Source organism: Caretta caretta, chromosome 23, assembly GCF_965140235.1.
Source record: "Caretta caretta isolate rCarCar2 chromosome 23, rCarCar1.hap1, whole genome shotgun sequence".
In the NCBI taxonomy this organism is placed as follows: domain Eukaryota; kingdom Metazoa; phylum Chordata; order Testudines; family Cheloniidae; genus Caretta; species Caretta caretta.
The window spans coordinates 5,674,524-5,696,249 of record NC_134228.1 but is presented as its reverse complement, the minus strand read 5'-3'; the positions used below and the strand labels follow the sequence as shown (position 1 = coordinate 5,696,249).

General features: G+C 60.2%; 1 protein-coding gene across 1 annotated transcript; it reads left to right on the top strand.

Annotated features, from left to right (window-relative positions):
• The first annotated feature begins 751 nt into the window (after positions 1–751).
• Positions 752–9,780, top strand: SIX5 (SIX homeobox 5). The gene is made up of 3 exons (XM_048833275.2): positions 752–1,500; positions 4,603–5,822; positions 6,661–9,780. The coding sequence occupies exons 1-3, from the start codon at positions 752–754 to the stop codon at positions 7,248–7,250; spliced, it is 2,559 nt and encodes an 852-aa protein (XP_048689232.2). The 3' UTR covers positions 7,251–9,780.
• The last annotated feature ends 11,946 nt before the right edge of the window (positions 9,781–21,726 follow it).

The window sequence follows — 21,726 nt, the reverse complement described above, 5'->3', positions numbered from 1 at the left end:
CCAGCCCTGCTCCTCCCAGGCCCGCTCCTGGCTCCCCGCCCCGCGCACCCAGACCCTCCCCCCAGCTCCCCCGGGCCCAGAAAGCCCAGGGGAGGGCAGGCGCTGCCCACCCCGACCCCGAGGCCGGACCACAACGGCCCTGCCCCCTCCCCCGCGCTGGCTGCGGCCAGTCGCCTGCCCAGGCTTGGCCTCCCGCTGAGCAGCCGCGTCTCCCTGCGCCCGGCGGGGGAGGGCGCGGCTCGCTAGGCCCCGGGGCTGGGGGGGGGTGGGGAAGGAGCCGCATCCCACCAGCAGGCTCCTGCAGGCACTCGCCAACTTTGGCCAAGCGGCGCGAGCGCCCCGGGATCCGCCCCCCTCCCCGCGTGGCAACGTGTTTGGAAACTTTTGCAAAGTGGCGGGGGCGGCGCCGGGAGGAAGGGGGCAGATGGGGGCCGGGGACGGCGGGCAGAGCTGGCCGGGAGGCGGGGGGAGGAAGGAAGCTGTTTTTTGGCGACGCTCCCTTTGTGTGTGAACGGGACAAGCCAGGCTGGCGCTTTGGAAGTGGAGGAAGAGGGGGCGGAGCCGAGGGGCAGGGGGCGGAGCCCGGGGAGTGACGGGGGGCTGGGGAGGGGGCAAGTGAGAAGGGGGGACTGGGGAGGGGGGGGTCGAGGATTGGGGGGCGGCGACGCGGGGAGGGGGGGGAAAGAAGAACAGAGGGGGAGGGGACGCGGGGGGGGGGCAGGGCGGGGGAGGAGGCACCCGAGCCCCGAACATGGCTTCCTTCCCTGCGGATCCCGCCGCGCCCGGCCGCGGCCCGGGGGGGGGCCCCCAGCCGCCGCCGCCCCCGCCCCCGCCGCCGCCGGCAGGCGAGTCCCGTCAACTTCTGCCAACTTTAGCGGCCGCCCCCCCTTCCCCGCCGCCGGCCGCCGCCGCCCCCGCGGGCTCCCCGCCGCCGGCGGCCCCGCCGCGCTTCTCCCCGGAGCAAGTGTCGTGCGTGTGCGAGGCGCTGCTGCAGGCCGGCGACCCGGGCCGGCTGGGCCGCTTCCTGGGCTCGCTGCCGGCCGAGCCGGAGCCGGCGGCGGGCGGGGAGAGCCTGGCCAAGGCGCGGGCGCTGCTGGCCTTCCAGCGCGGCGACTTCGGGGAGCTGTACCGGCTGGTGCAGAGCCGGCCCTTCGCCGCCCCGCACCACCCGTTCCTCCAGGACCTCTACCTGCGCGCCCGCTACCGCGAGGCCGAGGCGGCCCGGGGCCGGGCGCTGGGCGCGGTGGACAAGTACCGGCTGCGCAAGAAGTTCCCGCTGCCCAGCACCATCTGGGACGGCGAGGAGACGGTGTACTGCTTCAAGCGCCGCTCGCGGGCCGCCCTGCGCGACTCCTACGGCCGCAGCCGCTACCCCAGCCCCGAGCAGAAGCGGCGCCTGGCCCGCGACACCGGCCTCTCGCTCACCCAGGTCAGCAACTGGTTCAAGAACCGGCGGCAGCGGGACCGCAGCGGGGGAGGCGCCGGCACCCCCAGCAAGAGGTAAAGGGGGGAGGGGATCCCCCCCTCCAGACCGGACTCCCCCAGAGAACGGATAGCCCCCCCACCCCCCGCAGCCTCTGCGGGGAACCCGCCTCCCCCCCCCCATGCGAGCCCAGACATCCCCCCCGGGAGCCCGGACAGCCCCCCCCCCAGCCTCTGCGGGGAACCCGCCTCTCTCCCCCCCCCGCGAGCCCAGACATCCCCCCCCGGGAGCCCGGACAGCCCCCCCCCCCAAGCCTCTGCGAGGAACCCACCCCCTCCCGCGCGCCCAGACAGCCCCCCCAGCCTCTGCGAGGAACCCGCCCCCCCGCCGGGAGCCCGGACAGCCCCCCCCCCCTGCGGGGAACCCCCCCCCCGCGAGCCCGGACAGCCCCTCCTCAGCCTCTGTGGGGAACCCGAGGCCTCCCCCGCCCTCCCGGGAGCCTGGACAGCCCCCCCCACCCTCTGCTGGGAACCCGAGCGCCGCCCCCCAGGAGCCCGGACAGCCCCCCTCCTCTGCGGGGAACCAGAGCCCGTATCCCCCCACCCGCCGACAGGCCCCACACTTGCAGGGATCCCCTGAGAGCCTGGCCAGAGCTCCCCTCCCCCGAGAGCCCTGCACAGGAACCTCCTCCCTCTGCGGGTGCGGGACACCCTCTCCCTTGAGAGCCCGGTATGGGAAAATTTTGCAGGGAACACTTCCCATGCAGCACCCCCACTTCCCATGAGAGAAACACCCCCCCACCCCGAGACTTTGCAGCTCACTCTGTTCGCTCCCGCCCCCACTTCGAAAGCCTGTAAAGCCCCCTCTCTGCAGCCGGCATTTCTGGGGTCCTGTACTCCGGAGATCCTGTACATCTTCCCTCTTCAGGGACCTCTCTGGATCCTATGCAGCCCCCAGAGCCTACACCTCTGCAACGACACCCCCCCTACACACCAATATTATACAACCCCCCCCTGCAGGGACAGCCCCAGATTCTATACACCCTCTTCTGCTAGGACCCCCCAGAGCCTACAACTCTTAGAACCTATAAATTTTCCCTCTGGGGGCCCCCCCAGATCCTATACACCCCAGATTCTCCTCCGCAGGCACCCCATCCTATACAGCCCTCTCCTGCAAGCAGCCCAACCTGATCCTACACACCCCAAAGATCCTATTCAGCTCCCCCTGGAAGGATCCCCCCTCAATCCTATTCACCCCCTCTTTGGATCCCATAGGCACCCCCTGCAGGGACCTCCAAAAGAGGTTGGAGGATGGACCTTGACCTCTTGCAGGCGTCCCCTTATAGGGTGAAGGGAACCCTAGCAAGAGGAACCCCCCCCCCGCAGGCATCCTCAGCTAGATGTGAGGAGATACCCCAATATCTCATCCTGCTGCAGGGAAAGGGGGACCCCAAGAACCTATAGAAACTTTGAAGATGTGTCCCCAGGGAAAGGAAGAATCTCTTTTGATGAGAGGGGCTGGGAAGCCCCAGGATTCTGGAGGGACCCCGAAAATAACACAGCCCCTGCAGCAGGAGGGCACCCAGTAATAGACACAGGAAGAGCCCTGCAACAGCACCTCCAAATCACCCAGGCAGACCCCATTTTGGACTGGGACCACTCAGCAAGAGGGACAGCTTCCCTCCCCAGATCTCATCCCTGGGCAGGAGAGGAGCTGGGAGGGTGCACCCCAAAACCCCATGCACCCCTCCCATCTCTCCCCAGGGACAGGCCAGCAACCCCAATAAGAGGTGTTGGCAGCCCCCACATGTTCATAAACATCTCCCCCTACAGGGTCAGAAGTCAGTGCTGGGAGCCCCCAGAGAAAGCTAGATGCACCCCAAAATCCTATGCACCCTGACCCATCCCCCACAATGCTCTGACTCCCCCCATGAGAGCAAGGTGCACCCCCAAACCATGCACACCTTAACCCACCTCTCCATAGTTCTGGGACCCTGCAGTGAGAGCTAGGTGCATCCCCAAACCATATGCACCCAACTCATCCCCCCACAGTGCTGGGACCCATGGCAAGAGAAGCGCCCCCTCCCCACACCGCTCCCGGGGGGAAGAGTGGTGGTGGGGGACAGGCCCTTACCCGATACACCCTCAGTACAAGAAGTGTGTGGAGAGGTGTCTTGACTTGGTGTCTTCCATCTCTCCCCATGAGGGGAAGGGGGGCTGTTCCCAACTCTCTCCCTTTGTTGTGAAATATGAGACCCCCCTTCCTCCACCCCCAGCTCTCTGGCATCCTGGTGATTTCACCTTCCAGCCGGTGCTGGCGTCCTCCCCCGGCTGGGGCCTAGGGAAGCTGGGTCCGGGGAGGCTGGGGCCTGGTGCAAACCCGCGGGGCTGGAGACGTGGCCTGGGACGGCTGGATCTCTGTGTCGCAGCTCTTTGTATCCCTGCCGCGTGGTGTGGGGAGGCCGATGCCCGACTGCTGGGGGTGGGGGGGTGACGACTCTGAGACCCCGCAACGAATTTAGCGCTGGGTCTCTGCTGCCTTCCGTAGATCTGTGGGGCCAGAGCCTTGGCTGAGGGCGATCAGCGCAGCCCCAGAGGCTCCAATGGAGCGAGGATGATTGACCCCAGCTGGGGATCTAGTTCATGGCCTGTGATGTAGGTAGTAGAGATGCGGGGTCTCCGGCTCTGGCCGTGTGGGCTTGGAGGACCCCCCTCTGGCTGGAATCAGTCCTGCTGGGACTCTGCCGGGGGGTGGGGAACTCTTGGGTTGCTGGGGAACTTTCCTACTTGTGGTGCAGCCTGCGGATCCCAGGTAGGTTTGTGTCACGGGGTAACTGAGCCGTCGGGAGGCAGGGGGGTCAGGAGCTTTCAACGCTGTCAAACTCACTGGCCCAAAAGATCCTAACCCGGCTCAGGCCCTGCCCCCAGGAGCTGGCAGTCTGACTATACAGTGGGGAAACTGAGGCATGGGGTGAGGAAGGCACTCACCAGCAAGCCAGAGCTGGGATTAGAACGCCAGTCTCTGAAGGCCCAGTTGGCTGCTCTACCCACTGGGCCATGCTATCTCTCATTACTCTCTGGATATCAGCCCCCTTTATGGTGGGGGCAGAGGCTGCAGCTAGAGGGGGGATGACAGCTCCGGCTAACCCCCCGCCCCTGACAGTCCCTCTCTCCCGGCAGCGAGTCGGACGGGAACCCCAGCACGGAGGACGAGTCGAGCCGGGGGCTGGAGGAGACTGAGCTGGCCGTGGGGACGCCCGCCGGGCCGGATGGGGCCAGCGCCTCGGGGAACCTCTTCTTGCCGGCGCCCGCCGGGGCCTCGTCCATCCTGCTCAACGGCAACTTCATCACCACGGCCGGCCCGCAGGCCATGCTGCTGAACAGCGGCTCCGTGCTCCAGGCGCCAGGCGGGGTGCTCATCAACGGGCTGGCGCTGGGCGACAGCCAGACCATCACCCTGAGCCCTGTGGCGCCCACCCCGCCCGTGCTCCTCAACGGCGCCGCCCTGGCGGGGGCCAAGACCCCAACCGGCACTGGCCTGGAGTCGCCACCGGCCGCCTCGGCCAGGCCTGACATCAAGGCGGAAGCCGGCGAGTCACTGCCCTCTCTGGTGTTCAGCCCGGGCACCTTGGAGGTGAAGACAGAGGAGAGCCAGGCGGTCGGGGCCCTGTCCGAGGTGCCCACGTTCCTTCCCCCAGCCGCGTCCGACCCGAAGGGGGTGCTGCTTCCCGCGCCGGCCAGCTCAGTGCCCCAGGTGGTGCCGTCGGGCGAGGAAGCCCCCTGCCCGGCCCCGGCGCTCCCCCAGCCGGTGGCCTCCGGCTCCCAGATCGTCCCCCTCTCCCACGTGGTGCCCAGTTCTCAGCCTGGCCAGGCCCTGCCCGTGACGTCGCCTCCCCCGGCTGCCACCCCGCTCCTCCAGGGCTCTCCCCTGCTGTCCTTCCCTGCCCTCACCTCGCCCATCCCGGGGCCAGCTCAGGCTGCCCCGGTGCCAGCCGTGGTCCACGTCCCCGCCCCGCCCCTGATCCCCATCTCCCAGGTCTCGCCCCCCTCCCAAGTGGTGCCCCTGTGCCAGCCGGCCCCAGGCACCCCGGTGCTGTCCCCTCCCCAGACGGTGCCGCTCTCACCCACCCAGGTCTACTCAGTGCCCCAGGGGGCCCCCGCCCCGCAGCTGCTGTCGGTGCCCCAGGGCTCCCAGCTCCTCTCGCTCCCGCAAGTGGTGCCCACGTCGCAGGTGGTGACGCTGCAGCAGGGGGTGGGGCCGATCCAGATCCTGGCCAGCGCCACCCCGCTCAAGGTGGGGGCTCCGCAGGCGGCCGGCGGGGCCTTGGGGCAGAGCAACGTGCACCTCATCAATGCCAACGTGGGCGTGACCACGCTGCAGCTGCCTGCCGGCGCGCCAGGTACGGGCGGGGGGGGGAGGGAGGGGCTGGCTGCGTTTGCCCTGGCCGGGGGGGGCGCAGCTGGAATGACTGGGGGAGGATTGGGGCCCGGGCCAGGTGGATTTGGGGGCTGTGTGGGCTGGGGGGCCCCTGGCCCACAGGTCGGGGTGGGGGGAGGTCAGAGAAGTTCTAGAGGAAGGACCTGAGGGCTGGGGAGAGGCTGGGGGGAGGGGGTGTGGACCCGGGCCCATGGGGAGACTATTTTGGAGCACCGATGAAGCAGAGGGAGTCCTGGGGCTGTGGGTGTTTGAGGGGGGGAAGGGCGCTGAACCCTAGGACAAGGTTCCAGGGGGTTGGGGGAGTCCCTGAGTCCTTCCACCAAGACGCCATGTCTCTCCAAGCTCTGCTCCAGCGCGGGTCCGGGTACAGGACTGGCTGTGTGTGCGGGGGCGGGGGGGTGTCTCTGGCCTGGGGGCTCGCTAGCTGGGGCTCAGGGGAGGGTCAGGCTGGCCCCTTTTAGCCTGAGACACGGAGAGCAGGAGGGGCTGACCCAAGTCCCCCAGCAGGTTGGTGGCAGAAGTGGGAATAGAACCCAGGAGTCCTGGCTCCCAGCCCCTCCTGCTCTAGTCAGGACTCCTGGGTTCTGTTCCCAGTTCTGGGAGGAGAGTGGGGTCTAGTAGTTAGAGCAGGGGGTGCGAGCCAGGACTCCTGGGTTCTCGTGCCACCTCTGCTGATGACTTGCTGGGTGCCCATGGGCTAGTCCTTTCCGCTCTGTTCCCCTCAGCAGTACAAGGGACGATGACACTCACCCATCTGAGGCCTGTGGGTTCCCCCTGCCCCCCTCTTCTCCCCTCTGCAGGGAACTTCCTCCTGACGAACCCAGTGCCGGGTGGCGGCACCATCCTCACCGGCATGACGCTCCAGCAGGGCAAGCTCATCCTGACTGCCACCTTCCCGGCCACCATGCTCATGTCCCCGGTGCTCTCCGCCCCCGCTGGCAGCCTGGCCCTGCCCATCAAGCAAGAAACGGCGCCTCTAACAGCCACCAGCGCCCCCATCCCAGGGCCCGTGAACGCCGAGGGTGCCGGGGTGGGCCAGCCGGCCTTGGCTTTTGGGGCGGACGGTGTGGCTGGCCGCCAGCCTGGCATCCTCTCGAACTTCCCCCAGGAGGGCCTGGTGCTGTCCCCGCTGCCTCAGCCGGCAGCGTGGCCCGGCTCGGCGGGCATGGAGATGCAAGCGGTTGGCACCGAGGGGCTCTTCGAGATGGAGAAGGGGGCGGTGGAGGTGCTGGACGGCACGGAGCCGAGTGGCCTCCTGCTGCCCGAGGGCGAGGGGCTGCTGCTGGGCAGTTCAGGCAGCGACCCCCTGGATCCCGAGGGCCTCGACTCGGACGAGAAGGTGCTGACCCAGCTGCAGTCGGTGCCGGTGGAGGAGCCCCTGGACTTGTAAGAGGCTCGGCGGGGGGAGCACGGGATGGGACCAGGGAGCCGCCTCCTGGGGGGCCAGGTCTTGGCCCCTCCATGCCTTCGCTGCCCCCAGTGCATCAGATCCAAACTCTCAGACATCTGTAGATCCCCGAGCCCTCGCCCCGGATCCTGCTGCCAGGGGGCCCTGACGCTGCGGGTGCCTGAAAGGCTCTGGGCAGTTGGGAGGTGCCGGATCCGAGGCTGCATCTGGGGGGGGGCCCATGACCAAACACTACAATTCCAAACTTCGGGGTGGGGGGAAGGGAGTCTGGCTCTTGCCAGGCAAGCTCCTAGGCCCTCAGGAAGGGGGTGTCAGCTGTTGTGGCTTAGAGGGGGCAGGACAAAAGCAGGCATTAATGGGCTTTGAGGTAATGAGCTGCTCCCTTCTCCCCCTGCTCCCCCCCCCCTTTCCTAGAAACACTAAGTGTCTTCCCAGAGCAGGGTGTGGGAGCCGTGCAGCGCAGCGGGGTCTTGGTGCTAAGGGAACGGGGTTTCTGGGGCAGCTGCTGATCAGACCCCAGGTCCCATCGGTCGCTGCGGGAACCACTGACTGTTTTCTGGTGGAGGAAAATTCTGGGGCCTGGCTCCCTGTTCCCCTGTCCTGCCCTGGGGTTCCCCATAGTCTGTCCCCGCCACGCCCCTGGTGGGGCAGCGAATAGCCACAGTGCCGTGTGCTCCGGCCACACCCCCAATCCGCCCTCTATACCAGGAGCAGGGATAAGAACCCTTATGCCAGCTCCCCTTGTGCATGGGGGGGGGATTATTGGGGCCATTTCTGCCCCGGGTAGGCTGCCAGAATGGCACTGATGGGGCTGCATGTGAATCTTACGAATGAAACCCAAAGTCATCCCTAGTTACTCCCCCTGAATTTCATGGGTCCCCCACCTTTCACTCCTAGACACTACAAACCAACTCACCTGACTTCTTATTTTTTACATGAAAGAATTTTTATATATATAAAAATATATATTTTTAGAAGGAGCAAATCCTGCTGCGTGATTCCAGCATGCCCGGGACCGTCACCCCGGTGCGCCTCGCCCCAGCTGTATTTAATGGTCTCACTGGTTTTTGAATCACTCTTCCAGCAGGAGGATAAACACCCCACGAGCTGAATCTTTTATATTAAAAAATAAAGTGCATTTAACTTTTGTAAACATTCACTACGTTGGAGCGGTGGCCGCTCCTGTCATGGCCAGCTGAGGCCATATTTCCCGCCAGCCTGGTGGGGTTTGTTCGAGCGGGTATGTTGGACTGGTTGAAGGCTTTAGACTCCCTCAAATCTCACTACGGAGCTACCGGAGAGCCATTTTGGTACGGGGTCCTCTCTACACAGGATGCCTGGGCCCAGATCTACCATGGGACAGGATCCCTCCCCCTGTGGGACAACCAGGTTCTCGATCTGCAGCAGAATGGGACTCCTGTGTCCCAGATCCACACCAAACCAGATCCCAGCCTGATGGAGTAATCCGGTTCTAAATCTGTGCCAGGCTGGGATTTCTGCTCCATGGAGTAACTGGGTTCTGGATCCACACTGGAGTGGGATCTGTCTGCCACCATGGAGTACCCAGTTTCTAGACCTACAGTGGGATAGAAGCTCTCCCCTGCCATGGAGCTACTGGATTCTAGATCCATGTCTCAATGAGAACCCTGCCTCATGGAGTAGCCAGTTTCTTGATCCCTGGCAATATGGGAACCCCCCGCAAGGAAACCACCAGGTTCTTGAGCCACACTGGAACTGGATCCTCAACAGTGCAACTGGAACCACATCAGAATAGGTTCCCACCCCTTGGAGCTTCCAGGGTTCTAGATCATCATCTGAATGGGTTCCAGGTTCTAGATCCACACTGGAATGGGTTCCCACCCCTTGGAGCAGCTGGCTTCTCTTGGACCCACCTCGGAACAAGCTGCTCTTTGTGGTTTTTCAGCCTTCGTTGTCATCTGGGACCGGCTCCCCTGTCGTCCTCTCTTCTTCCCCGGTTCCTCATCCTCAAAATCCAGAGCTTCCATTGTGACTCCTCAAAGTTGTCCCCACCATGGCACCCATGGGCTCCTCCGGCACCCTGGTCTCCCATGAGCCTGTTGGGTTTCTCTGGCTGTCCAAGATGAACAAACCGGGGGGCGGGGTCAGCTCTGTCTGGCGAGCCAGCGGTGTGGCACCGGTGGTTCCTTCCCTCCACCCGTGCACCATGGTTATCTGCGGAGGGACCCAGACTGGACACTTGAATCTTGGGGCACTGCCTCCTGTCCCACCCTCCTCTCACCAGGTACTAGTGCATCTCACGATTATTATTATGTTCACCATTTTGCTACAATTTTTTTTTTGTGAGGAACAATCATTTCTACCCGATGTTCTTTTTTTTAAGAAGCTTCTGTCCTCGTCATCCCTGTACACTATTACTGTTGGTTGTTGTTTTTTTTTAACATAGCGCTCTGTGTGTGTGTGTCTGTCTGTCCGTCCATCCATCCTGGTACTGTATGAAATTTGTATATCCATAAATATATATTCTATATAACACAGCCTGCTGCTGGCTGGGGCTGGGAGCGTGGTGGGTGGGGGTGGGGGGTGCCCGGGAAACTGGCAGCAGCTGACCCCTTGGGTCCACTGCCACGTGTGACCTCTCCCAGCAGGCCAGTGCTCAAGGGTGGCCAGGCTGAGGATTGTCTCCATGGGGAGGGGTACCAGCAGGCCTGGTCCCTCGGTAACCCCCACCCTACCTCATGGCCTCCATCTTGTAATCCTGGCCATTAGCCCCCAGCTTGAGTGGCACCAAGAGACCTGGCCTCTTGCCCCCTGGCTGTGAGCTTCACCATCACACCTTGGTCCCACGTCACCAGCCTGCTCTGTCACCTGGGCCGCGTTGCCCGTGCCTCACCCTGTTTGCTGAGCTGGTTGGGAGTTGCGGGGCTTCATGTGGGGAAGGTGATGGAGAGGCTGGCCCCGGAGCCTGTGGCCCTAAATGCGTATGTAGCCTCCTGGGCTGGGATGCTCACTCTGGCTAGAGCATTTGGGTCCCCCCTTGCCCAGCACTGAGCCAACTGGCCCCACCCCAACTGGATCTGCACCCGGTGGGCAGCGTTGCTGGGTGCCAGGGGCTGGTTTTGTTACTGCACAGAGAACTTCTGCTGAGACTCACCCAGGTGTGTGTGTGTGAGGGGGATCCGCATGGGGGAAGCAAGGCCGAGTACTGCAGGCCTGGCTGGGCAGGGGGGAGATGCGCTTGCTGCCTCTGAGTGGCCCGGAGGTGAGCACAGCCTACTTGGTGTGGGGAGGCGCATTACGGTAGCACCTCGGAGCGCCGGGTGTGGAGCAGGCCCACCCCCATCGCGCTAGGCGCTGTACAAACACCAGAGCCGACGCTTCCGGCCCCAGAGCACCGACTCGGTAAATCCGAGGGCGTGTGCGGTTCTTGGACTCTCTCGCCTCTTTGTCACCTTCCTCCCGCTGCTCCACCTCGGCTGACCACGTGCCTAGCACGCTAGGCCAGGACTTGGGAGGGCTGGTTTGAAGGCCCTGCTCTGGACTCCCTGTGTGACCTTGGACCCAGCTCCTCAAAGGTGCCTAACTCCCATGGGCGTGGTCCCCAGTGCTACTGCAGCAGCCGGAGAGTCTGGGAGAGTTTTGACCAACCTATGCCCTGCTCCCAGATCAGCTCCGCCCTGGACTTCCAGGATAAAATCGTCCATCGGTTGTGCCCCATTCTCCCCCCAGTGCTGTTCGTTAGCCCTGCTCGACACGTGGGCCTTTGCCCCCCAACTCCCGGGGGACTCCCTGCTTTGGTCTCCTCCCGCACTGGGGTGAGACGCTGCTGCTGGAGGGTTTGCGGGATGAACTGGGTGGGTCCAGTTTGTCTCTATTCTAATTGGCTGGGAAAACCACCGCCCCAAAGGCCAAGCTGGCTGTGGCCCTGCTGCCAACGTTGACACAAGCCCTATGTTCCCGGGGGTGGGGGGGAGCTGGATGTGGGGGCTGCTGAGATCCCTCTAGCCCAGCGTTGGCCTGAGGCAATGGATGGAGGCCAAGATTGTGTCCCCTGTGTTTTCTGTCCAAACGCTGGTCCCCTGGGTGCCAGCTAGCGGGTGACACCCCCAGGTGGGATGAAACTGCCGGCTGCCTGGCTAGCACAGAGGAGAGGAGGGGAGGGGGGTAATGGGAAGGAGGGCACAGAGGAGGGGGGTGCAGAGGGGAGCAGGCTGGGGGGCACCAGGAGAGGGGTGCAGAGGGCTGAGATCCATGCACTGTGCCCTCCTGGCAGTGAAGGGGGAACCCCCAGGGCCAGGGTCCGCAGGGTACTGCTGGTCCCGTGGCTCCACACTGGGGCGGCACAGCACCCAGAGGGTTTCCTCAGTCAAAGGGCAGAGGGCACCTGGTGCAGGGGCATAGGGCTGGGGCAGGCCTCACATCCCTCCCATGGGTGTCATCAGCACCTGGCCCTGCTGTGCCCAGCACTACCCTCCTGCCCCTCAGGGCTGCCTCTTGCTGCATAGGCCCCAGCTGGGATCATGCCAGCCCAGCATGGCCCAGCCAAGGGGCTCACAGCACTTCAGCAGGGGGGGGCTGGGGGCCAGGACTCCTGGGTTCTCTCCCCAGCTCTAGGAGGGGAGCAGGCTCTCCCAGACACCCAGCTCCTGTCCGACCTCTTCACTTCACTTCACGCCCACTTCAGTTTCTCAAGCCAGGACGCACAGGCTCCTCTTCTCAGCCAGAGCAGACGGGCCGTGGGCCTGGTGAGTGCTGTCAGCTCCGTGGGCCCCTGAGCCCTGCCGGGGACCTGGGTGAGAGCTGGGCAGCTGGGGCCTGAAATGCCTGAGTGACCCCTGCCCCCCGCCCTGCCCCCCGGCTGCACCCTCTAACTGTTGCCCTGAGTCTAGGTTTAAATGGGACCCTTGGCCCCCCTACTCCCCCATCCTGGGGTCACGGGTGCTGCCCCTGCCAGGCCTGGTCGGGCTGGCTTATGGGATGTGGGCACTGGGAACTGAACTCACACACACACTGCACAACTTCCCCCCACTGCATGACACCCTCCCACACCCCCTCCCATGCACAACCCCCGCACCACACAACACACACAAGATGCCCTCCACACACACCGCATGACACCTGCCAACACACCCCTACCCACCCCCAATACCCCATCCACATACACTGTTACCCCCAACACATACACCGCACAACCCCCCACAGTACCCCCTCCACACACACCGCATGACACCCCCCACAATACCCCCTCCACACACACCGCATGACACCCCCCCACACCACGACACCCCCCACAATACCCCCTCCACACACATCGTATGCCACCCTTTGCACAATCCCCCCACGTACACACACTCACCACACAACCACTACAGTTCATGATCCCCTACATGGTAACTCCCAAACACACAACCCCCAGGCACACACACGGCATGACCCCCACACACACCCACCTCACAACCCCCTCGTGCACACACTGCACAACCCATCCCCCAACACTCCTCCACTGCACGACCCCTCCCAGCCCCCCCGCACGCCCACCCAGCCTTGAGCTCCGAATTGGGCTTGAGAACCAGCCAACTGCTCCCCAGCCCTGCCCCCCTGCACCTCCTGATCCACCCCAGGTAGCCCCCTTCCCGCGAGTCCCCCATCACCTCTCTACTGAGCTGCCCCCACTCTGGGCTCAGGCCCCTGGCTTAAGTTACAGGCCATGTGAAACCCAGGGCAATCAGCCCGCAGTCTGGGACTCTTGAAACCGGGGTGTGTGTGTGTCATGTATGGGTGGGTACCTGTGTTTTGTGGTGCGGGGGGGTTGTGGGTCCTTGGGTCTGTGTTGTGCGTTTCTTACAGGGGTGTGTGTGGAGTCGCAGGGATTGTGGGTACTTGAGTGTGTGTTTTGTGGGGGGTAGCTGCTGTGGGGATGTTGTATGCGATGGGGTGTACGGTGGGTGTGCATGTGTTGTGAGTACTAGAGTTTGTGGTGCATGTGTGTCGTGTGGGATGCATGTGTCGTAGTCCCATGGGGTTGGGTGTTGTCCATACACAATGGCGTATTCTGAGTGGGGGTGCGTATTGGGCTCTGTCTGGGCCCTGGATTTCATGCTGTGTTCTGTGAATGTGGGGTGTGTGTGTTGTGTTGTGCAAGTTGTGGAGGGTGGGTTTGCAGGTGCCTGTGTTGGGAGGGGGCTGTATGAGTTGTGTAGATGTTCGGGCATATTGTGCTGTGTTATGTGTGGGCGCGCTGTGAGTGCACAAGTGTTTGTCTTGCCATTGTGGGTGCCTGTGATGTGTAGGGGCTGTGTGGGTTGGGTGGAGGTGGGGCTGAGAGGTGTATGGGGGATATTTTGGGTGTATGCTCTGTGTTAATTGTATGGAGGTGCGTGCACTGTGTGAGAGTTGTGTAGAGGGCTGTTTTGAGTGTGCACTCTGTGGCTGTGTACCTGTTGTGTGGGTCTGTGTAAGGTGGGGGAGCGTGCAGTGTGCATGTTGTGTGTGTGTATAGGGAATGTTGTGGGGTGTGTGCACTAAGTGCACGTGGGAGGGTGTTGTGGGGTGGGGGGTGTTGTGAGGTGTGCACATTTTGTGCGTGTGGGGGGGTATTGTGGAATTGTGTGTTGTGCACATGTGGGAGTATGGGCAGGTACATATTCTGTGCGTGGGGGTATAAATTATGTGTGGGTTGTGCGGGGGTGCGCATTGGCTGGGATGGTGCCGTGTGTGTGATATGAACCCCCCTGCCCCATACACCTGGCAGTGCCCTGCACCCACAGCGCCTGGGGCCACAGCAGGGTGGGCGCGTGCCCCTGGTGGCTCAGCCTGGCAGAGGCGGGCGGGGCTGGGAGCTGCCCATCATGCCCCTGTCCCAGCTGTGGACTGGCCCTGGCCCTCGCGCCCACACCCGGGCTGTGCCCATCCTTGGATCCCAAAACATCACCAGCGGCTCCGGTTCGTTTCAATACGGTACGTTACACGCAGCGCCTCCTTGTGGCTGCCTAGCGCAATACAGCTGAACATCCCATTCCATCTCCTACCACGTACGCTATTCACACCATCACGCTGTCTGTGCCGTTCACGGCGGCTCAGGCTGTCACGTCTCTCTGAATCCTGCTGGTTTTCTAGTTACGTGACCCAAACGCGGAACCATTCGGCCACCAGGCTGGCCGGCCGTTGCAGCAATGGGCTGCGGTTGGTTTGGAAACCTTGAGGAATCGTCTCCTTGTCCTGCAGCCGCCGTTGGCAGAGTTTGCTCTGCCGATAGCTCTTGCTGAGGAACTAACTGTCAGTGTTGACGGTGTCCGTTGACGTCTCCACTGTCGGTCTCGATCACCTCTGACCTGGGCGCTGAATTCCTTTTCTTTATGGCAGCTGGAGGCATCCATCCTTCTTCTCTACCCAACTGGACATGAACACGCTCACCAGGTTCTAGAGCGGGCAGTTCTCTAACTGAGTGACGTCTGTTAAAAAAGTGTTCGTGAGCTCTTTTAGCCTTTTTATGCGCTTTGGCTACTCTCCACATGCCTGGCCACTTTGAAGACTGGAAAAGAACCTAAGCTGGAACAGTAGCTCTGAGTTGTCTTCCCATCAGGAGTTGTGCTGGACTGGATCCAGTAGCTGCTGTTGGTGTTGATCTGTAACGCAGAAGAGCGAGGAATGGATCGTCCTGCAGTAGGATTTCCTTGGCTGTCTGTCCAGCTCTCTCAGCCTCTCCATCGCTTGTGGGTAATGTGGGCTGCTGGGAATATGATTAAAATCATATTTCATGTGGAATGATGTACATTCTGCTGCACCACTTTATGGTTCATTGTCTGTGACGTTCCCCTCTGGGGTTATCTGGACCAGTGATCTGCTAGGCTACTCCAATCCTTGACTCCGGGAGCCAGCCTGACCCTGCTCTGCTGTGAGAACCCCCACTCCTGGGCTGTTCACGCACAGCCTCTGGCATGTAAGCTGCTCCCAGCTACTTGCAAGCGAATGACACTAACCAATATCTCCAGTCCCAGACACAACCCTGGGAACCTCCATCTTGCAGGGTCCAGTTATGCCTGTTGGATGCTGGAAGTTTATATAAGTTCATCAACTTAACAAAGAAATTGATATGTACCAGGCCTGTTCTCCTAAGGGGAGCCTCTGACACACTGCAAACCAAACACACTGCTTCAGGTAGAATAAACACACAGATTTATTAGCTGTAGAGATAGATTTTAAGTGATTATAAGTCAAAGCATAACAAGTCAGATTTGGTCAAATGAAATAAAAGCAAAACGCATTCTAAGCTAATCTTAACACTTTCAATGTCCTTACAAACTTAAAAAGAAAAGGAGTACTTGTGGCACCTTAGAGACTAAATAAATTGGTTAGTCTCTAAGGTGCCACAAGTACTCCTTTTCTTTTTGCGAATACAGACTAACACGGCTGTTCCTCTGAAACCTTACAAACTTAGATGCTTCTCACCACAGGCTGGCTGGTTGCCCTTCCGTCAGGCTCTCCCCTTTGATCAGTGCGACAGTCACTTGGTGGTGGTGGTGTCTGTAGATGTGGATGGAAGAGAGAGCATGGCAAACGTCTCTCCCTTTTATCATGCCCTTTCTTTCCTCTTGGCTTCCCCCCCGCCCTTCAGAGTCAGGTGACTCCCTTGAGGGTCTAATAGATTCTTTTGTTGCTGCCTAAGCCAGTGTCCATTGTTCCTGTGAGGCTGGGCTGGGTTTGTCCCATCCATGCCCTGACGAGGTGTGAACTACCTCTCTGCTCTTGGAGAGTTTTTGTCTGGGCTTGCTTTAAGCCATGAGGATACATTTTCAGCCTCATAACTATATACATGGAAGTTATAACCTATAACCTCACTATAACATTACTGTAACAATTACTATAACATCACTATAACAACCATGCTCAGTGCATTATGAGCCTTCTGAAGACACCCGACATGACTAACTTTGCATTGAATACCACACAATCATTTTATAAAGATGAACAGGGGAGTGCTGGGTGTTCCCCCGAGGTACAGAGCGTCACATTGTCCATCGCTAGTTGTGAATATCAAAGGGAGCGAATGAGCACGTCAGTTTCTTGATAATACTGCGACATGTTACGTCTTCTCTCTCTATACCTGGAAAAACAGCCCACAACAACCACAAAATGCTATCCTCTAAATTTACATAAATCTGCAGCTAATCTCTTCCCTGCTCTGTCTGGTAGAGGTGTCTGTACACTGTATGGCTCAGCATTGTCTCTTACATTGATTTGTACTAGATCTCCTTTCAAAAGCCCAATATCATCAAATCCTCTGTCGAGTTCTTCCACCCTCCTCAGAAGGCCCATCATGGCCGCCAAGCTGTGATCCCCCTCTGAACACCAAGTTTTTGCCCCTGTAAGTTGTTTCTGTGGTGAACTGGCCCCTGCAGTTCAGAGCTGTGTCAGGTGACTTCACCTCTGGGAGGAGTCAAAGGTGATTTTAAGTCCCTTCTGAGAGGACTGTGAGGTCAGACCCTTGGATGCTGGGCTGTGGGGCGGGTGGAGCCCCTCTCCAGCCAGGTATTGGGTGGCCCATGTGTGCAAATTGTGGGTGCGGCGCAAATTCCCCTTGCCCAGGGTCAGCTGAGCCAGGGAGAAGGTATGAGCTGAGCCAGGCCATCCACCCCAGCTGTGCCCTACTGCTCCTGGGGGCTGGGATGGGGCAACGAGGGACCCTGCCCCATGTGGGGATGGGCTAGAAGGATGGACACTGCTGGGGCATCTCCATCGCCGCTGGGTGCAGCTCTGGGGGACGGCTATTTTAGTGCGAGCCCCAGAAACTCGCTTCTCCCAGGGCTGACCCACCCCACTGGCTTTTCCTGCTCCCTGTCCCAAGATCCCTATTCCAGCCCAGCCCCTTGCACATCCCCATGCTCCACGGGGAATGACACCAGCAGCCCCGCCCGCCCATCACATGGATCCAACCAAGTGCCCTTGGGGGCCCCCTGCCCTCGCTCGCCATGGCTTGGGGCCTGCTGTTTGGCCCCAGGAGCATTGTACCAGTGCAGAGCAGGGGCTGGAGGCCGGTGGATCAAAAGGCGGGGGGGGGGGTGGGGGCATCTGACACCTACAAGACATAATGTGAGGGGCAGGGCCATGGGCCTTGCTGTGTGGGCACTGGCAGGGTGAGGGTGTGCCAGGCTGCTGCATAGCGAGGTGCTAGGGGATTATACAAATGGGGGTGAGGCAGGGAGGAGAATCGGGGTGTCAAAGCAGCACCCCCATAACCATGTACAGGTGGCTCAGGGAGGATTTTCAGCTCACCCAGCTCTTCACTAGAGTTACAAATGCTGCACGCAAGCATTAACCGTCCTCCACACACCCCCAAGAGGCAGGCAGACTTTGGCCTCCCCCTTTTCACAGTTAGGGAAACTGAGGCAGAGAGCTGGCTGCCTGCTTTGAAAGGAAGGGCCCACCGACCAGGGGGTGCTGATGGGGCAGACGTGTGCTCCAGCGCCACTTGCTGGTTAGACTAGAGGCAAACCTTGTTTGGGTCCCTCTGTTAACAGGCGGTCACATCCCTGTGCTGGTACTGGATTTTATTAGGTGTTTTGCAGTAGCACCTAGAGGTCCCCATCCAAGATCAGGGCCCCATCGCGCCGGGCGCTGCCTAGACACACAGTGACTGAGATATGGGGCCCCTTCGGCCGGGCACTGCCCAGATACAGGTTGAGAGAGTGTCCCTGCTCCAAACAGCTTAAACTAATTAGACAAAGGATGGGTGGGGAAACTGAGGCACAGAGACGGGAAGGATTTTGGTCAAGGTCACCCAGCAGGCCAGTGGTACATCCCGGAACAGAACCTAGCTCTCCTGAGTCCTGGTGCATGGCCCACACGCCCTCTCCATACTGGCAGATTCCCGGCCTGGGAAAACTGTCCTGGGGTGACCAGTGCAACTTTTCTGATGGGGAGGAAACTCAGTGTATTTAGATTATCCAAGGGCAGTTCAGTGGTGCCTTAATCCTGGTCTTTCAGCACTTGCCTGAGGACACACCTGAGAGCACAGGGTTCTCCAATCCAGCAGACAAAGAGAGAGCGCCATCTCGTGACTGCAGCTGAAGTGAGATAAATTCAGACTGGAAATAAGGTGCCAGCATGTAACAGGGATGAGAAATAACGACTGATGCAGGGGTGAGGGTCTTTAAATGAAGACTGGATGTTGTCCTAGGAAAGCTAGCTCAACCACAAGCTATGGGCTGGAGGCCAGAATCACTGGGGGGGCAGGGGAGGGGTCAGAGTGGATGATCAGAATGGTTCCTTCTGGCCTCATTGTGTCTGAAAACCCGTCACGCTTGTCCCCAAAGCTCCTGACGTGCCCAGATCCTAACAGAACATAAAAATGGCCATACTTGGTCAGACAAGGGTCTATCTAGCCCAGTGTCCTGTCTTCCGACAGTGGCCAGTGCCAGGTGCCCCAGAGGGAATGAACAGAACAGGTCATCATCAAGTGATCCGTCCCCTGTCGCCCCTTCTCAGCTTCTGAGTCAGAGGCTAGGGACACCCAGAGCATGGAGTTGCGTCCCTGACCTCCTTGGCTACCAGCCATTGATGGACCCATCCTACAGGAGTTTCTCTCATTCTTTTTTTAACCCTGTTATAGTTTTGGCCGTCACAACATCTCCTGGCAGTGAGTTCCACAGGTTGCCTGTGCATTGTGTGAAGAAATACTTCCTTTTGTTTTAACCCTGCTGCCGACTAATTTCCTTGGGTGACCCCTAGTTCTTGTCACTTCCTTTTGTCACTTTCTCCGCGCCAGTCAAGACTTTACAGACCTCCGTCATACCCTCAGGCATCTCTTTTCCAAGATGATCAGTCCCAGGCTTTCTAATCTCTCCTCACATGGAAGCTGTTTCATCCCCTTGATCATCTGCATTGCCCTTCTTTGAACCTTTTCCAATTCCAATATCTCTTTTTTGAGGTAGAACAACCAGAACTGCCCACAGTATTCAGGGTGTGGACGTACCATGGATTTATATAGTGGTGTTATGATATTTTCTGTCTTATTATCTATCCCTTTCCTAATGGTTCCCAGCATTCTGTTCGCTTTTTTGACTGCCGCTGCACGGTGAGTGGCTATTTTCAAAGAACTATCCACAGTGACCCCAAGATCTCTTTCTTGAGTGGGAACAGGTCATTTAGACCCCATCATTTTGTATGTATAGTTGGGATTATATGCATTACTTTGCATTTCTCAACACTGAATTTCATCTGCCATTAGCTACCCTCCAGTCATCTGCTTCAAAGGCTCTTTTAAGCAATAGATTACATACCACAGTTAGTAGTTCTGCAGATTCATATTTGAGTTCCTCCAGAACTCTTGAGTGAATACCATCTAGTCCTGGTGACTTACTACTGTTTAATTTACCAATTTGTTCCAAAAACCTCCTCTACTGACATCTCAATCTGGGATCGCTCCTCAGATTTGTCACCAAAAAAGAACGGCTCAGGTGTGGGAATCTCCCTCACATCCCCAGCGGTAAGGACTGATGCAAGGAATTCATTTCACTTCTCTGCAACACCCTTGTCTTCCTTGAGTGCTCCTTTAGCATCTCCATTGTTCATTGGCCCCGTTGATTGTCTGGCAGGCTTCCTGCTTCTGATGTACCGAAATAGTTTTTTTTGCTGTTAGTTTTTGAGTCTTTTGCTCTTCCAATTATGCTGTGTGCAGCAGGGGGCGCAGGGCTGGTGTGTTTGGCGGCTGGCTAGGGGAAAGCACCTCCAGGAATTTGTATTGTAACCTGTGTGCGGAGCCCCGGGATGCCCAGTCAGCCATGAATTGCTCTTGCCAACAGCTTGCAGCATGCTAATCAACTAATTACCCTTCCTCAGCCTGGAGATGGGAAACTGAGGGTTGGGGACATTCATCTCCCAGCTTTTTAGGGTTCCTTGTGCCAGGACTTTCCCTTGTTTGCGCCTCCTCCCCCTACAGATCTCTCCCCAACCCCCTCAGTGGATCTTGGGTGATGCCAGGAGGGCAAAGGGCACCCAAGTTTTGCACCATGAAATGTGCCATCCTCCCAGGTGAGCCTCTGCAGCATGAATCTCCCCCTGCAAGAGCCAGGCTGGAGGGGCTCAGCTGGACCCTCTACTCTTTGGGCCATGGGAACGGAGCCAAATCAACGCCTGAAACTTGAAGTTAACCATGGGGACATGGTCAGCGCTGCCTCCAAGGCATGGCCCCCATCCCCACGGGCTGGCTCCTACAGCCTCCTCTGCAGTGGGGCCTAGGCAGCCTCCACGGAACAGGGCTCCACGGTGCTCATATCACAGCGCCTTTGGGGGCAGGGGGGTCGCCATCTGCGGGACTCGAGCCTGGCACCTCGGGAATTAAAAGCAGCAGCTGAGGCTGGAGCAGAGTGTTCACGGGACAGTGTCAGTAGGGCTGCGGCCTGGCCAAATTCCATCCCCTGCTTTCCAGCAGAACCCCACCCGCTGCGGCACATCTGGGGCTCTAGTCAGGGCCGGGGGGCTGTGATTACCACCCAGAGGCACCCACATCGCTCAGGGTCTCCTAGCAGGCTACGTTTCTACAGGGTTCCTCTTGCCCACAGGTCCCGCTTCACCCCTCGCCATTCCCTGGACTCTGGCTGGCTGCAGCCGGAAGGGTGGGAGAAGGGGACTCATACCTTCCCGCCTCCCATGGTGCTCTGGTTACCGAGGGGGTCAACCCATTAAAACTCAGGGCAGAGGAACCCCTCAGTCGCGTGGAAATAACCCCCCAGGGCAGCCTCGGCTCACGTCTCCATGCGGCAGGTCCTAAATTCCAGGAGCAGCTGGTCTGGATCAGGCCTGGCAGAGGAGCAGAGTAGGGGGTAGGAAACTTCCCCCTGCAGTTTGCCTGCAACAGGCAGAGGTGAGAAACATCAGGGGGTGGAAGGCGCTGGGGTTAAGGATCTCTTCCGTCTGAGCTGGATCCACTTGGCACAGGCCCTGGCTAGCGGGCAGAGAGAGCAGGGCGGGAATTCTGGCCCGGGCCAGCTGCCAGCCCCACCTCTGCGTAGCCTCGGCCCTCCTGGAAACCACCTGTGGGACCGGTGTGACAGCATCACTCACCAGGCAGATGGAGGGACACCACCATCACCGCTGCGCCAGCCGAGGACAGGGAGCACCAGAGCCAGGCCAGCTGGGGCGGTGGCAGCCCCAAGGAAGCAGCCGCCATGGCATTAGCTGCTCGGATGGGAGCTGGCCACGGCAGACCCAGGCTGTAGCGGTGATCCAGTTGGTGCTGCTAGGGAGCGCTGAGGTGTGAGCGAGCGCCAGAGACCTCCCGGTCACTGCAGAGCCTGCAGGTGGGGGTGTTAGCCCTGTTCTAGCGGCCAAGGCCCCAGGGCTCAAAGGACTGATTTCAATGGGAGTCAGGCATCAGGAACCAGGGCTTGGGGCAGTCAGGCCTAGCGGTCACAGCAGGAGTTGGGAAATGGACCCAAGGCTCAGACCCAGAGCCAGAAGCCGGAGGCCACAGCCAAAAGAG

What these genes read in the sequence shown, in the direction of transcription:
- SIX5 (XM_048833275.2), top strand. Translation starts at nt 752, where the DNA reads ATGGCTTCCTTCCCTGCGGATCCCGCCGCGCCCGGCCGCGGCCCGGGG. An exon ending in GCCGGCACCCCCAGCAAGAG is followed by an intron (nt 1,501 to 4,602) that starts GTAAAGGGGGGA and finishes CTCTCCCGGCAG; the next exon opens with CGAGTCGGACGGGAACCCCA. An exon ending in GCTGCCTGCCGGCGCGCCAG is followed by an intron (nt 5,823 to 6,660) that starts GTACGGGCGGGG and finishes TCCCCTCTGCAG; the next exon opens with GGAACTTCCTCCTGACGAAC.